General features: G+C 32.9%; 1 protein-coding gene across 1 annotated transcript in view; it reads right to left on the minus strand.

The window, feature by feature from the left end:
- Positions 1 to 576: 576 nt before the first annotated feature.
- The window catches only part of LOC124359637 (thialysine N-epsilon-acetyltransferase), a 38847-nt gene continuing 22555 nt past the window's right edge, over positions 577 to 16868 (minus strand). Inside the window, exons 3-5 of the mRNA XM_046812543.1 lie at positions 13335 to 13421; positions 11878 to 12020; positions 577 to 788 (exon numbers count right to left, since the gene is read on the minus strand). Coding sequence (XP_046668499.1) covers positions 594 to 788; positions 11878 to 12020; positions 13335 to 13421 — 425 coding nt within the window. The 3' untranslated portion in view covers positions 577 to 593. The remainder of the gene's footprint in view (positions 789 to 11877; positions 12021 to 13334; positions 13422 to 16868) is intronic.

Consider the following 16868-nt stretch of genomic DNA (forward strand, 5'->3'; position numbering starts at 1 on the left):
GGGTCTAAAATCTAAATTGTTGCCAGTACAGCTGTCTCTTTGTTTCGGTTACTAACATTCTCTTTCTGTATTCTAGATATCTAAAACCAGTGAAAAATAAAGTTCCAAATTTGAAAATGGTATTTCTAAATTTTTTTGTTATATTTATTTTGCAAAAACTGAAGTGATCATAAGATAATCATAACACTTTATTGTTTCAACATAAAAAGAGTAAACCAATGTTATCTATTATAAACAGAAAAAATTTTAATCTACTTAATTAATTACATTTAAGACAAAACTGTATAAGAAAGGATCTGAGAGATCAACACAAACTGAGAAATTTTAGGGTTTTATGTTTTGAATTTTCTAAATACTCTTGTTTTTAAACAACCTGTTCTAGAAATAACTGTGTTGTGTGATGATAACAGTCAGTGGCATCATCAAAATTAGTATGAATGAGTTTATAACTCCTTTGTAATTTATTTAACAGTGTTTAACTGTGAGATCCAAAATTGAAAATACAATTCCATGAGACTGTTCTCACAAGACTGCCAAAGTACATCAGTAGGTGCGATAGTACACAACTAAGTTTAATACAAATTAACAGTTATTTATTCATCATCAAATTCAAAAGTAAACGCTTTATTCATGTCAAATGTTAGCAACGCTTCACCTGACAACCTGAATAAGTTCACACCTCCAGTTTGTGTCAAATTGACTGCACCGAGGGACTCGTAGAGGGATCGAGCTGGGTTCCAGGACAACACATTAAACTCCATGACAACACACTTATTTTCAATGGCATGCTGTAACAAAAGTTCTCTGTAAAAACACTGGTATCTCATACAAGCATGATAAAAATTATAGTATGCAATCTAGTTATTTCTTCCTCATTAACCACCTTTAAAGTTTATTTTTTATTATATGGTAATGCTTATAAGGATAACAGGATTGTTGCTGTATGGATATTTATGACGATCACTCTTGTTTAATAAAAACATTGTTTTGAGACTTGAGGTTTGACCTCTTCTTCAGTTTTTTTTTTTTATATGTTGAATGTAACTTTTTTTATTAGGGTTGTGTATGTGTTATGTGTAATGTTTTATTTAATACTTTATTGTTATAAGGTTAACAAATGTTATTATGCTATTCCTTATTAAGTTTTTATTATTATTTACATATGAATAATGAATAATTATTATTTACGCTATAATGTTAAAGAAAAAAATGGAATCTTGAATCAGACTGAAATCCACCTCATGAATCAATCTATTCATGTTATCTGATAAAGATTTACTCTTTTGCCGTATTATTCCTTTAATTTCTGGCCTAATTTTTGTAGATTTGAAAGCTTTTGGGAAGAGATTTTGTTCAACAATAACCTGACACAGACAGATTATCATGATTATTTGGCAATAAAAACAAGAAAATAATACAAATTTTCTGGTACAAATAAATACAATATATTATTATGTCTTAATAACTTTTTTCACTTTTTATTAACTCTTGAACTCAATTAAATTTGCCATTTATGCTTTTTAAATTTGAGCAACTATGAAGCATGCATGCTACTTTTACTAAAGTTAAAATATTTGAGCTATTTTTCACTCAATTTATTTAAGGGGTATGTTATTAGATTTTGTAATTTTATTTTAATTATTCTTGTAAAAATACTTGTGTTTTGAGTTATTTTGGGTTCACATTTTGAAATTTGCAGAATCTTAAAATGGACAGACATACATTTTTCATGATAAAAATAGTTTAAATAGACAATACTACAGTTAAAATCCATGCCAAATTCGGTTACTGTATGTGTAAGAGCTTTACAATAAAACACATACATACAGAATACCAAAACTTTAAAAGTCCAAATATAGCTAAAAATGTGTTTACTATAACCATAGGAACGAGAGTCCCCAAAATCTCCAACAAGTTCTGAAAAACTGTGTGTGTGTGTTTGTGCGTGCATGCGCTTTTATTATAATTCTTGTTTGTGTACTATTGTTGCTATAGAAATTATTTGTTAATATTTATAGTCTAATGTCTTGTTAAAACCAAATAGTGCTATTTGGTGTTATTGCTGAATTATTTGTTAAAGTTAATGAATTGAGTTGCTATTGCTTTTTACTGTTCACTAATTTCATAGTTTATATTGTTGTTATGTTCTGACAGAGTTTATATTTGTTTTACGTTTTTATAGTTTATTTATAGTTGTCATATATAGTTTATTGTGTATATTTATTGCTTAATTATTGAATTCCAAATTTAGTAAGGTTTAGCCGAAAGTATTTCTACTTCCAAACAAAAAGTAGGGTACGTTGGGGAAAATCTGTGCATGGTCTCGACTCAGTGATAAGCATGAGAGCTATTGAGTGCTCTGGTGGTAATATTCTTGTTTTCTATGTATTTGTACACAATACACAACACGCACACATACATACACACATTTATGTTTATCACACCTTATGTTATATTATGGATATACCTGTTAATGATTTCTGTGTTGAAATTATTATTGTCATTGTTATTTATTTATTAATAGTTGCTGTTCTAATTTATACTCAATATTGTTGTTTACTATTGTCAGTCATATTTATTGTTATATTTATTAGTATCTTTTATATTTATTAATTATAAGTAGTATATATTTATTACAAATCGGTTCGTGTTGTAATTGGTCTACTGTTGATGATTACAATGTAGGAGTAAGATAATTAGTAGTAGTTGTAATATCACAGAATGTACGTACAATTAAACATCCCAATGTGAAGGACTGCCAACATAAAGACTAAACATGTTTACTTGTAAACTGCATTCCCGCACGCACCTTGCAAGGTGCCTTGGGGTGGTATATAAATGTTAAATGTACTTTTCTGAATAAATGAGTTTGAACTTGAAAAAAAACACACACACATACACACAAACAATAAGTTGCTGGACTATTTTAACACTAGGTCACTTCTCTTAGAACTCCAATACGGATTTCTGCCGGGCAGGGAGACGGATTTGGCACTTGAGAGACACGTTTCAAGTATAACGTACTCAAGAAACCAGGATAAATGCACACTGGCCGCATATCTTGATTTTGAAAAAGCTTTTGATACTCTAGATAACCACATATACTAGTCAATAAATTAAGAATTAATGGAATAGGTGACACTGCATAGGACTGGCTGATGTCTCTATGTACTAAAAGAAGACAGATGGTAAATCATATAGTGAATCTTTAGAACTGCTTTATGGAACTGCTCAGAGTGGTGTACTTAGTCCAATTACTGCAAAACTTAACCCTTTGAACGCCGATATAAATTTAGTAATTTTTTAGATTACGCTCATTTAAGGTGAAAAAATAAAAATGAAAATTCCTTAAAGCTAATTTTTTTATTAATTCCTAATGACTAATAGTCACACAAAAAAAATAAATTTTACAATAATGTAATACTTGCATAATAATAATATCATTTTTTCATAATAATGGAATATTTCAATCAAAATCAAATTTAGGTTACAGAGTAATCAAATGCATGTGATGAAAAATATGAAAACTATGTACAAGGATAAGAAAACAAATCAAGTGTAATATGCTGATCTTGATTAGTTTTATAAGTTCTGATAATAATAGATTTAGGCAGTTGTACGGTAAACTTCAAAACAAAAATCGGGATGAAGCCATGGGGTCTCGGGACATGACTTGCAGCCATAATTACACAACAGAAAAGAAACAATAAAAACTTTATTATAACACCTAAAACATGGTAACAATAACTTTTTACAACTGTTTGTATAAGAATTGACAACTCAAGAACACTTCCCAAGGCACAATGCGTGCTCCACTGACACTCGGTAATGGCAGATAGTATCGTCATCGGCGTACAGACGGGAGTGGGAGAACAGCTGCCAGCAACAAAACAATTTATTGTTTACCTACTGCGGCCAGCTGACAGCTGCAACTGGATTATTGGTCAAGCCAGTACATTACTTTGTATTGTGGCTTATGTATTGAACTTATAAACTTCAAAAACAGTAATAAAATATATTTTTATTGATCGGCGGATTATTTCGTCTTTGGCGTTATAAGACCAAACAACATCGCGGATTATTCCGTCTACGGCGTGCTAAGGGTTAATACTGCAACACTGACAAGCAACTAAACTTTCAAGATAAGACAAACCAAGAAGATTATGTAAATGTTTTTACACAAGATTAAATAAATTTATAAAATTTTGAACTTTCAAGACTAAGATATAAAAACACTTGATAGATTAATATCCTTAAAATTATTCATTAACAGTGACGTTACAGTGTTGTTACATTCCACATCATACAGCGTTGGCAGACAGCTGCTTTGCCACCTGTAACTGGAACATCCGACCACTGACCCCAGACACTGTGTCAGCATTGTCAGCGCTGACCTACAGCACAGCTGCTGTACTTCTACTACCTTGGATATTGTCATCATAATATAGTATCCAACTCTACTTTTAACTAACTGACACTAAAAATCTCACTTTCATCCAGTTGACAATAGGAATCAGTCAAACCAAGCTTTAAAAAACTATACACATCAACCTCAATTTTATTTTATTGACAATAGGAATCAGCAAAACCCGGCTTAAAAAACAGTCCACCTCAACCTCATTTTTATTTTATTGACAATAGGAATCAGTCAAACCTGGCTTAAAAAACTGTCCACCTCAAACTCATTTTTATTTTATCGACAATAGGAACAGCAGACCTTTTTACTTAGGTTTTAATATGGCAGCCAAGTTCAATAAAGGAGACAAGGTATTTGCTAAGATAAAAGGTTATCCTTACTGGCCTGCTCGAGTTGTAAATGTATTTTGGACAGAAAAAACAGCAAGCAAAATACGATGTACAATTCTTTGGAACCCAGGAGACGACTACTATAAAGGATAATGATGCTTGTCTGTACTTGGAATACAAACACATACATGGAAGACTGAGGACTGACAATTTCAGAAATAGCAAATTCAATAAAGCCTTGAAGGAAGCAGAGGAAAGTGAAGCAGCTGAAGCAAGTGACATAAGTACACAAAATGAAGATTGCAACTACAAAAAAAGTGATGCTATAAGCACGTCTGTAAAACATCTTGAAGAGAGCTTAACAGAAGAAAACCTGTTAGAGAACTCAGAAAACGAAGAAGAAAAACTTACATTGGCAGCTAAAATTGGAACAGCACTGCTAGAGGAAAATGATTCACCGAAGAGACAAAATTTTGAACTGGAATCAAAGCTAACGATTGCTGAGGAAAAAGCCGAGAACCTAGAAAGAGAACAAGAAATATCTGCCTTAAAAATTGAAGTACTTCTATGCCAAATAGAAGAATTACATAATAATTCAAAGAAAGAAAAACAAATACACTCAGACATGCAGCGTATGTTTGAAGAAAATGACAGAAAACAAAATCAAATAATAAATGAATATCTACTTAAAATTGACAACTTAGAGAAAAACATCTTTGCTTTACAAAGAAACCTAAAAAAACATATGACATCAGAGTCAGATAAAGAATCTCCAAGCTATACCAACTCTGAAACTCAAACTGTCCAAAAGGGAAATGAACAAAACATCAATACTCTTACTCCTATGCCTGACAACATAACCGTTTTTATTGAGATAGCTGAAGTAAAATCGAAACAACATCTTCTGGAGGAAGAAATTAAAACCTTAAAAATCGAAATAGCTGAAAGTAAATCACATTTAGTAGCAAAATCAAATAGCAATATAACACCCAGCACACTTTCAAAAAGCTACACAAATACTGATAATAAAACATGTAAACGGCCCCAACCTCTGAATAAGAGCCAGCCCTCTATCAAAAATAGGAGAAATCACTTCAGCATCTCACTACAAGTGGTCAAGAGTAAGTCAGAACAAAACCCCCCAAACCAGCCAGAAAACACAAATAAAATAACTCCCATTCCCAATATAGGAAAAATATCAGGATACAAAACTTTAACAGAAAAGCTTATTCCCAAAGAGAGAATTCCGCCAATGACAGCTAAGATACGCGCTGACAATGAGAGTGTGGAAGACTTTTATGTGAAAAACATAGACTATTACAAAGAGGTAATCCACAAACAAAGCTTATATATAAGTCTTGCCTTATCAGACTGTTCATCAAGACCCTGGATGTACTTCCCTACCAGCACAAGACAACGACAGCTCAAACCCACAAGCGCTGGAAGGAAGAGACAAGGATATGCAGCAAGTGGTAACCTCATCAGATGAAATTTCTACTGGAATCGATCATTTTTTAGGAGCACCTCCAAAAAACAAAGAAAAACAAGAAGAACAATAACAATCTGTCACCAAAATGTACAAGGGCTAAAAAAAAGTGGAACGACTAAATCACTTCTTAAGCTCCGCTGAACCTACAATACTAATTTTAACGGAACGTGGTCTCAACTCTAAAAACCTTAAACTTACAAACATTGCAGGTTACTCACTGTTAGCACACTTCAGTAGAGGCAATCATAAGCTAGGGGGGGTAGCTATATACTTGGCAGACACTTCAAATATCAATGCAGAAGAGATTGATATATCTGACCATTGCTTGGAAGGCGAATGCGAATCTCCATTGGTCAAACTAAATGTAGTAAACCAATCAATCTACATAATAGGAATCTATCGACCACCAAGCGGATCAGTTAATCAAGCCATGGATATTCTATCAGAAATTCTCACTACAACGCATGCAGAAAACAAATCATTGGTAATAATGGGAGATGTCAATATCGACAGATTAAAATTAAACTCCGACAACAAGATCTTTGAAGAAGAATTACTTTCTTATGGAATAACAAGACTTCCCCTCCCAGCTACTCGAATAACGGCAACATCAAAGACCTCTATTGACTGCATTTGAACAGACATTCAACACGGCAATATGGACTATACAATAGTTGAAGCCGGAATATCGGACCACACAGGTCAAATATGCAGCCTTCCAACTATACTAGAAAATACCAGAAGAAACCATAGTTCTTTTAACCAAAAATTTAATACAGAAAACCTTGACTGTTTCAAAAGTGAGCTTGTAAATGAGGACGTTGTGTACTCAAGGCTAACGATGCTGAAGAAGCTTACAACAAATTTTTAACGGCTGTGACAAGAACTTTAGATTATGCATGCCCAAAGAAAAGAATCAGATTTAAACACAGTTCTAAGCCAAAATTAGTTTATGATGATGAGGCTAATCAGCTGAAAGGTGAATATCTTAAAGCTTTTTACAAGTATGAGATGACAAGAAACCCAAGTGACAAGGATACAATGGTATCTGCTAAAAGAAAATATGACAACAAACTCAGATATCTCAAACTAAACAGCACAGAAGAACTCATAAATAAATCAAGGGCTCTTCGGAATGTCATCAATGCAGAAAAGCAATGTAAGAAAAAGCAGGACCACCTTACTCGATTAGAAGTGAATGGGATTATAGAAGAGGATCCGACCCGCATTGCTAATCACCTTAACAAATATTTTGTGAAAATTGCTGACTCCACACTGAAAGAAAGTCGAAATCAGCTACACAACCCAGTTATTGTAACTCCTCTGAACAGTAACCAGAACTCAATTATCACCCTCCTTACTTTAACTCCAACTGATGAAAATGAAGTACTGAAGACAATAGCTACCCTTAAACCTTCACTATCTTCTGGCATAGATGAAGTTCCAGCTAAAGCTATAAAACTCTGTGTGAATTAATTAGTAACACCACTGGTCTATATTATTAACAAATCATTCAGTTTAGGCCAATTTCCTTCTGCTCTCAAAATTTCAAAAATTTATCCGAAACTCAAACAAGGATCTACTACAGACCCAAAAAATTACAGACCTATTTCACTGGTTTCAACTTTCTCTAAAATAATAGAAAAAATTGCTCTAACAAGAATGTTGAATCACCTTGAAATGCATGATCTATTAACCAAAAACCAACATGTTTTCCTTAAAGGAAGATCAACCAAAAGTGCAATAACAGACATAGTTGAATCTATTACAGATCAACTGGAAGTAAACAACCTTGTTTCAACAGTGTTATTGGACTATAGCAAGGCATTCGACTGTTTGGGCCACGATCTAATACTGCAAAAACTGACTGGCTTGGGATTTCGAGGGAAGGCAAGAGACTGGGTAGCTAGCTATCTGAATGACCGTAGACAGTCTGTGGAGGTCCAAAAAACATTTATTGGCAGAAAATCTACATTCAGATCAAATGCACTACCAGTAAAAAGAGGAGTGCCCCAGAGCTCTGTTCTTGGTCCTTTCTTGTTTGTGCTTTTTACAAATGACTTTCCCAGTTTTATTAAAAATGACAACATAGAGGCCACAATGTATGCAGATGACACTACATTAATTATCAAAAGTAACAATTCACAAGACCTGGTCACAAACATTACCTCAACTACTGACAAAGCACTTCAATATTGCCTCCAGAACGATTTAGCTATCAACCCTAAAAAGACGATACATATAAATTTTAGTCGCAGACAAGATGACATACCCGACATTCCTAACATCTCTACTGACCAACAAGCAAGACTGCTAGGATTAACAATAGATGCAGATCTCTCATGGACTAGTCATGTGGATTTACTGAGTAAAAAGCTAAGCTCAGGAATCTATGTTATTAGAAGAGTGAAGTGGATAGGAGGTTTTGCTGCAGCTAAAGCAGCATACCACGCTCTAGTAGAATCCCACATCTGCTATGGGATAACTCTGTGGGGAGGGACATGTGAACAGAATCTAAATAGAATTCTTGTCCTCCAGAAAAAAGCAGTAAGGGCATTAGCTGACTTAAGCCCAACAGAGAGCTGCAGAGAAACCTATAAATCGTTGAAGATCCTAACGGTCACAGCCATGTACATACATGCAGTGGTTGTGCATGGGGACCAACTGGGACTCCCTAGGGGTAAGGATATACACTCCTACAACACAAGAAGAGCTTTGGATTACCACCTTCCCTTACACCATACCACCAAGTACACAAAAAAGCCATCTTATGCGGGGCAGAGATTCTACAACTCGCTGCCAGATTTCTTGAAACGCCTAAGAGGGAAAGATCTTCACAGACAACTACAAAGCTGGCTGATAGAGCAACCAATATATACAACTCAAGAATTTTTTGATTTGATTTGATCTGTAAAACAAGAAACCTCAAGATCATAAACTTTGTAAAATTGATGCCATTACATTTCCTTGTAATTTTGTAAATAAAGAGATTCTGATTTCTGAATTATCTTTCTAATATACATAAACGACCTATTAAAACTACCTTTACATTCATCAGTCTGCATATGCTGATGATACCGCCTTGGTGTGCTCTGCTTTCAACAAAGAGACACTAAAAATTAGGATTAAAGAGGATCTGAGTGCGGTGTTGGAGTGGCTAATTAAAAATAAACTTTTAATCAATATTTCAAAATCAAAATGTCTTGTTTTTTTCTATCAATCCAATGATAAAGATTATTTAAAAGATGATTTGAACTTAGTTTGTCATTCACATTGCTGTATGTATGAGTGTACCTGTTCCAATATTGAGGTTGTGGATAGTGTGAAGTATCTGGGCTTATATGTTGATAAGTATTTGAAATGGGACCACCACATAAACTTTCTATCGAAACAGCTAAGGAAAGTAAATGACTCTTTATACCACCTTAAGCAGCACCTTTAAAGATAAACATATGAAACAACTATATTTTTCTTGGTTTGAGAGTATATTAAGATTTCGATTAATACATTACGGTTGAACATTTAAAACTATTCTAAATCCAATAATAATGGTGCAAAGTCATGCATTGCGCATAATGTTTGGTTTACAAAAAACAAACCTAATCAGCTATATTTTTAAAGAAAATAATATATTAAATTTTGACCAGCTGTATAAGTTTGCTTGTTAATGTATGTACATAAATATGTAGATCGTCCGTGAATAGAACAACACGCAGTTCCAGGTTTTATCAACTTGAATTGCCTCTTTTTGGTTCAGTTTCCTCTAGATGCCAGTTCTGCTACATGGGCCCAACACTTTTTAACAAGTTCATAGCCTATTCATCATCATCATCATCGTCAGACGTTTCCGTTCTCACGGGTCGTCGTACACAGCCTCCTCCACTTTAGTCTATCCTTCCAGGTCTCCTCTTCATCCACCAATTATTCTCAAAGAATAATTCATAGCCTATTATGGCAATGAATTATTCTTTGAGAAAAAACCTAAAGTAAAAATGAAAGCATTAACTTATGTCACTGAAAACGTACCAGATTGAGAACAGAGTTGCTTAAATCGCTCTATTTATTTATTTTTTATATTTTCTATCATATACTTTTGTATTTCTATTGTATTTATTATTGAATATAGCATACATGTTCTATAATCACTTTTACTGTACTTGTAACTTATAGTTTTATTTCATTGTTATTACTTATTTGATATAATATTTACAGATTTATCATAATGTTACTTATTTATTGTTAAAAATTCTATTCATAAATTTATTATATTGTTGTTGTTCATTTGTTATATATTTATGGATTCATATGTTGCTTATTTATTGTTATACATTGTTACAATTATTGTACTGTTGTTATTGAATTGTACAGAGTAATTGATTCTTCAATTTCATTTTTTAATTGCAATGTATCCTTGTTGAATATTTTGCGTTGTTTCTTGTGTAAAATTTCTGTCGGGACAATGCAAAATGTACACTGATTTATACTTGTAACGTGAAATGGATTGCTGCATGAGGACTGCCAGCATCAAAAAGTAATGGACATTATATAGTCTAAGATGTTCCCCCACGCACCTTGCATGGTGCATTGGGACAATGCATTGTGAAATTATAATATTTTTTTGAATAAAGATGATTGTGAACTGTGAAAACACACACATACACACACGCACACGTTAAAATGTTTCCAAACACTTTACACTTCAATATATTTATACAGGGTATTCATTTGAAAACTTCAAACTTGTATTAAAAGACTTATAGCCCAAGTATCAAAATTCTGTAAACGGGAGTGTATAATACTAATTGGGGAAAAAGAATTATTTTCAAAATGGGGATGCTCACCCCATGGCCCCTGTACCCAAAGCCAAAATTTTGAAATGGCAACTAATACCTTGTAACACTTCAAATTAAAGCTCATAAAAAATTATGTATTTTGGTAAAGAAAAGAATTGAAATCGACCAAGCCGTTTCGTATCAGCAGCCAATAATGTAATTTCTTACACAACAATTATAAGTCTACAAACTACTGTACTACTGCTAATAACAGCAAAATTACTCACTGAATACTGTTTTACATCCTTTGTAAACTTCAAATCAAATGTTCAAATTGGTAGCCATTGTTGTTCAAGCAACAGAATTACCTATTTTCAAATTCTTGCCTAACCTTTCTAAAAGTTTCTCTGGTTAAGCATCTGCACTCAGCAGTGATCCTGTTTTTCAAGTCTTGGACACCAGTGGGATGTGTTTTAATAACTACTGATTTCAAGTGACCCCAGGAAAAAAAGTCTATCAGTGATAAGTTTGGAGACCTTGTTGGCCACACAATTGATCCTCTTCTACCGATCCAGTGATCTGGGTAGTGTGCATCAAGCCATTGTCGCAAAGGAAGAGCATAATGTGGAGGAGCTCCATCTTGTTGAAAATAAAACATATGGGACTTAACACGCTTAGGTTTTTTTGTGGAGTCACTTGAAATCAGAAGTTTTACCAAATATCTGATAGACCGGACATTAATACCCTATGAGTTAATTATTTCCATTATAATATTCACTCAGATTTTCTGATATCCTAATTCGAGTCAGAGAAAATATTACCTAAGTTTGGGAGGATAATTTCTTTATTAATAGTAATAATTTGATTTACCTTGGCAATTTGTTTGAACAACTTGGTACCTAGACCTTCTCCCCTGAATTTTTCTGATACATACAGATCTTCCAAAAATAATGACTTTCCAGTCCAAGTTGAGTATGAATAGTAATAAATGGCGTATCCAATTAAAACTGCATCTGAAATATAATGATTAATTAAATGCTTTTAATAAACCTCATGTATAATCAGCAAACATTAATAATCAAATCTCTAAGTAAAACACATAGCCTATTCTACAACCTTACAAACAGGTATTTGTGTATTTAATTATCTGTTTTGTAAAATTGGCAGAGTCTAGTCTATTTCAACAGTACAAAACTTGTATCAGCATTTGTTGTAAGTAAATAATTAAAGGCGTAATTAATTTTTGTATTAACCCTTACGAAATCGGTTATTAGCTATTATTCTGAAAATACTGATACTTTATATACTAAATGCTGATTTGGATTTATACTCATTAGAGTTGTATTAATTTAGAAATCAGGCAAAATGTATTATTTGCTGTCTTTACTTGTGAGTGAGAGTGCAGATCAAGCGACGTACAGTCACAAGACATGCTATGGCCAGTTCAGCCCACCACTGATCCTGATTACGACTATCCCATAATAATGGAACGAACCTACCTATCCTGTGTATTAAAAATAAACAAAAGATCAAATATAAACTGTTTTTTTTTTTCACCTAAACCAAACAACATGTTTAAATTAGGCCTGCGTATTTCTAAATGGCATATTTAAGTCAAGATAAGGCAGAATGGTCCTGCTGGGTGAACTGAACTGACCTAGCCTCAGTATCCAGTTCAGTGGAAGACTATAAATGAATGAATGTAAGAATGAAAAGAGCAACTATATAGAAGGATCCTTTCTTTAATGAACTTTTCAAGAAAGAAATTTCTTAGAAGCAGCATCTCTAGCTGGGCAACACTTTTAAACATTTTTGTATGGGACTATACTCAGAGTTTCTTTTTAATGATTTTGTTACCCTGTTTATTAGGAACAAAACAAAAGTATTTTTATTCATAACTTATCAAATTGACAGCAGTTTTATTTAACATCTACAAAAATTAATCTGGCACTTTTCAATGGACTTCGTAATAAAATAGCTAAAACATTTTAAGTACATCAAGACAAAAATGGCTGTAACTCAAAGAGTTGATAAAAAGATAATTGCATTGAGTTTGATATTTATTTTTTAATCTACTAGTTCAAATTATTACCCAACAATAATTCCAAAAATTAGTTTTTATTACCATTTAAAATTATATGATTGTTAAGAGAAACAGTTAAATTATTGTCACAGTTTTGTAATTTGACTAGAAGACACTAGTCAGTCTGGCCCACTGTGCATCACATATACTGAGAACACATCTATTACGTGGTACCTTAAATATCTAAAATTAGTAATTAACATAATTATTATTGAATCAATTAATATTTACGAGTAAGGATTACCTGGTTTTGTCTGGTCCTCAGATGCCTCTTCAGCTACATAACAGCCACACAAAGGAGGATCGGTCCCAAAACAATCTTTTTCCAAAACTGAAAACATAAAAATTCTCATATAAATTACAGTGTTAATTCATATATAATAACAGACTTTTATAAATTAATTATAAGAATCTGTAAGCAATCTTGAAACTTGTTTTTTATTGGGTACATTTCATAGAAATTTGCTTATTGCTTTTGCCCTCATGATGGAGTTTCCAGAATATTTTATATATTTTTTCTGATCAAGATCCCTACAACTCAAGACTAACATAATCTGAAAAAATATATACATGTACGGTATGTATGGAATTATGCAATATAACACCAAGCTTGTGAACATGATAACTCAAGAATCATTTATTGTCGTCCCACATATGTTGTATGCATTGACAAAGTCAGATAAGGTTTACAATAATGTACTATTACATCAACAGTCAAGAACACCATCTCTATAGAGAAATGCAAATAAATATACAATTAAAAAATAGTCAAAATATATTATTAATTAAAACTTAATGCTAAAATAAATAATAATAAATTAATAATAGAATTAACAAACAACAGATAACAACAAAAACAATAAATAATAAAAATTAAAACATAGCATTATTAAAATTTAAGGTCACTTAAATCATGTAAAAGTATTTCTTCTACTGAATAGAAAGCCTTCTGCTTCAGCCATTTCACAAGACAACTTCTGAAATTCCTTAAAGTAGTGGTAACTGCATCTGGTGGTAGGAGGTTAAAAAGTTTTACACTAATGTACATGTAGCTGTTCTGGGTTTTACTTAATCTAAAGTATTTGAGGTCTATCAAGTTCTGAGATCTAGTACTATAGTTATGGACATAACTTCTAAATTTATATAAATTAAGATTTTCTTTAAGGAAAATTAGGCTTTGCAAAATAAATATACATGGAAGGGTAAGAATACCTAGATCAACAAAGACAGGCCTACAAGAATCTCTCTCACCAATACCTGCAATAACTCGTAATGCCCTTCTTTGAGTCTTAAAAACTAATTTTGCACCAGCAGAGTTGCCCCACAAGAGAGTGCCATAAGTAATGTGAGCATTAAAAAAAGCAAAGTAAGCGTTCATAACTAGATTTTTGCTTGTACAGGACTTAAATTTTTTCAATAGAAAAATAACCCTCGATAAGCGAGAGCAAAGAGAGTTTATGTGAACCCACCAATTCAGCTTCGAATCCAGGTTTATGCCCAGCAGTTTTACAGATTTACTGTCCACCTTTGAGCTCAGACTAAAGACAATCTCCTCAGTTTTTTCATCGTTTACGCTTAATTTGTTGGCATCAAACCAGAGGAAGGATCTTTCTTTCATGTAATTAATTATCACTTTATTTAGCATGCTATCCTTGTTTGATGACAATAGAGTGGTGTCATCGGCGTAAAGAATACTTTTATTTGGTACAAAATCAGGCAAATCATTAACAAAGATAACAAATAAGAAAGGACCCAGAACAGAGCCCTGAGGGACTCCATTTCTCACACACTGAAGGTCTGACCTCTGGTCACCAACCTTTACAAACTGATAACGATCAGACAAGTAAGAGGTGAGAAGAGACAGCTCACGCCCCTCTACACCATAATACTTTAATTTATCAATTAGCTCACTGTGTGGTACCAAATCAAACGCTTTACTTAAGTCTAACAACAAGGTTGCAACTTCCTCCTTGTTTTCAAAACTTTCGAGAACAGTAGATATGACATTTTCAAGAGCCTTAATGGTAGATAATTTACTTCTGAAGCCATATTGAGCAGGATTCAGTATCCGATTATTTTCAAAAAAATATTCCATCTGTTTTTTTAGTAACCTTTCAATTATTTTAGAGACTACAGCAATTAAGGAAATAGGGCGGTAGTTATTTATACAGGACTTATCTCCCTTTTTAAAAACTGGAACAGTAATTGTAATTTTCAAACATTGTGGGGAGGTGCCTACAGTAAACATCCAATTGATAAGGTATGATAAAGGAAAGGAGATATCTTCAATAATATTTTTGATCAAAAAATTGGACATACCAAAAACATCTTCAGCTTTTAGAGTTGCTAAATTCTTTTACAGTATTATGAATATCAATATTGTTAATCTCCTGCCATTTGAAAGGTAAAACAGGAGTTTTGATAGAAGATGAGCTTAAAATATCCAAGGAACTAGTTACATTTTGGCTAGGCAAATTACTTAAACTATTACTAATATTTACAAAGAAATTATTAAACTGATTTGCTGTAATGGGTATACTGGCATTTACACTCTTATCTGCTACACGGCCTGTTACAGAATTTATAACTTTCCACGCTGCTCTACATTGATTATTAGATTCTAGTATAAATTTATCATTTGCAGCTTTTTTTGCCAAATCTATTTGCATTCTATAAAATTTCTTAAGTCTATTATGTGCTAGGATAAGGCTAGGGTTTGCTTTAACTTTATCATAACTAATGTCCAACAGTAACCTAATTTTACCAAGGTAGGGTGTGTACCAATTTTGTTTTATAACTGACCTAGAGCTTCTATCACCACTGTTTTTTAAAATCTTAGTTTTTATCGGACATAACTCATTAAAATTTTCAGATAAAATTTGCATGAATGATTTAAAGGCTTCATCAACATTACAAGCTAATGAGAACTCATTACTCCAGTTAATCCTACTTAATCTATGTTTTAACTTATTGATGCAGAAGTTGTTTGTCAATCTGTATGTAATAGTTCTAGGTCTGCTATTATGAGAAACTCCTTCATTGTTCAATGTTAGGTATTGTGAATTGATTCTGAGAAGAAGTCCCAAATGGTCCGATAGGTGAGGCTAAGTTATTTCACACGCCACAGTACCAGGCTGAAAGTTAGAGATAAAATTGTCCAAACACGAGTGCAACCGGGTGGGTTCAGAGTTCAGGCAGAAACAGTCGTAGGATTTCAGCATATTTACAAAATTTTTGATATGAAAATTATTACTACTTGGGTCCATATTAATGTCACCCGCAATGACAATCTTAAAATTTTTGTATTTATAATTCATTTCCATTTTGTCCAAAAGGTTTGCAACTTTTTCTGTAAAAATCTATATTTGCATCAGGAGTTCGATACACTGACACTACTATTAATTTAATTTCAGGAAGAGCTATCATAGCTGCTTCAAAATGTTTAGGCTGACATAGAGAGTCAACTGTAACAACTTCATACGCATATTTAAGTGAGTTTTTAACCAAAACAGCCACTCCACCATAAGGTATAGTCCTGCAGTAGCTACTTCCTGCTAGTTGAAAGTCTTCGGGCAGATATATGATTAATTCAGCCTGTGTACACCAATGTTCATTTAAACAAAGAATTTCACAATCCGATTTTTTAAGAAAGAAATCTAAGGAATTTATTTTGTTTTTAATGCACTGAACATTTAGATGGGCTATAAGTAGACCAGAAGGTTTTAGGTCAGTTGTTTGATGGGTCGGTTTCTCTATGTTGGTGTGATTAGATGTGACA

The sequence above is a fragment of the Homalodisca vitripennis genome, chromosome 4 (assembly GCF_021130785.1).
Source record: "Homalodisca vitripennis isolate AUS2020 chromosome 4, UT_GWSS_2.1, whole genome shotgun sequence".
NCBI lineage: Eukaryota > Metazoa > Arthropoda > Insecta > Hemiptera > Cicadellidae > Homalodisca > Homalodisca vitripennis.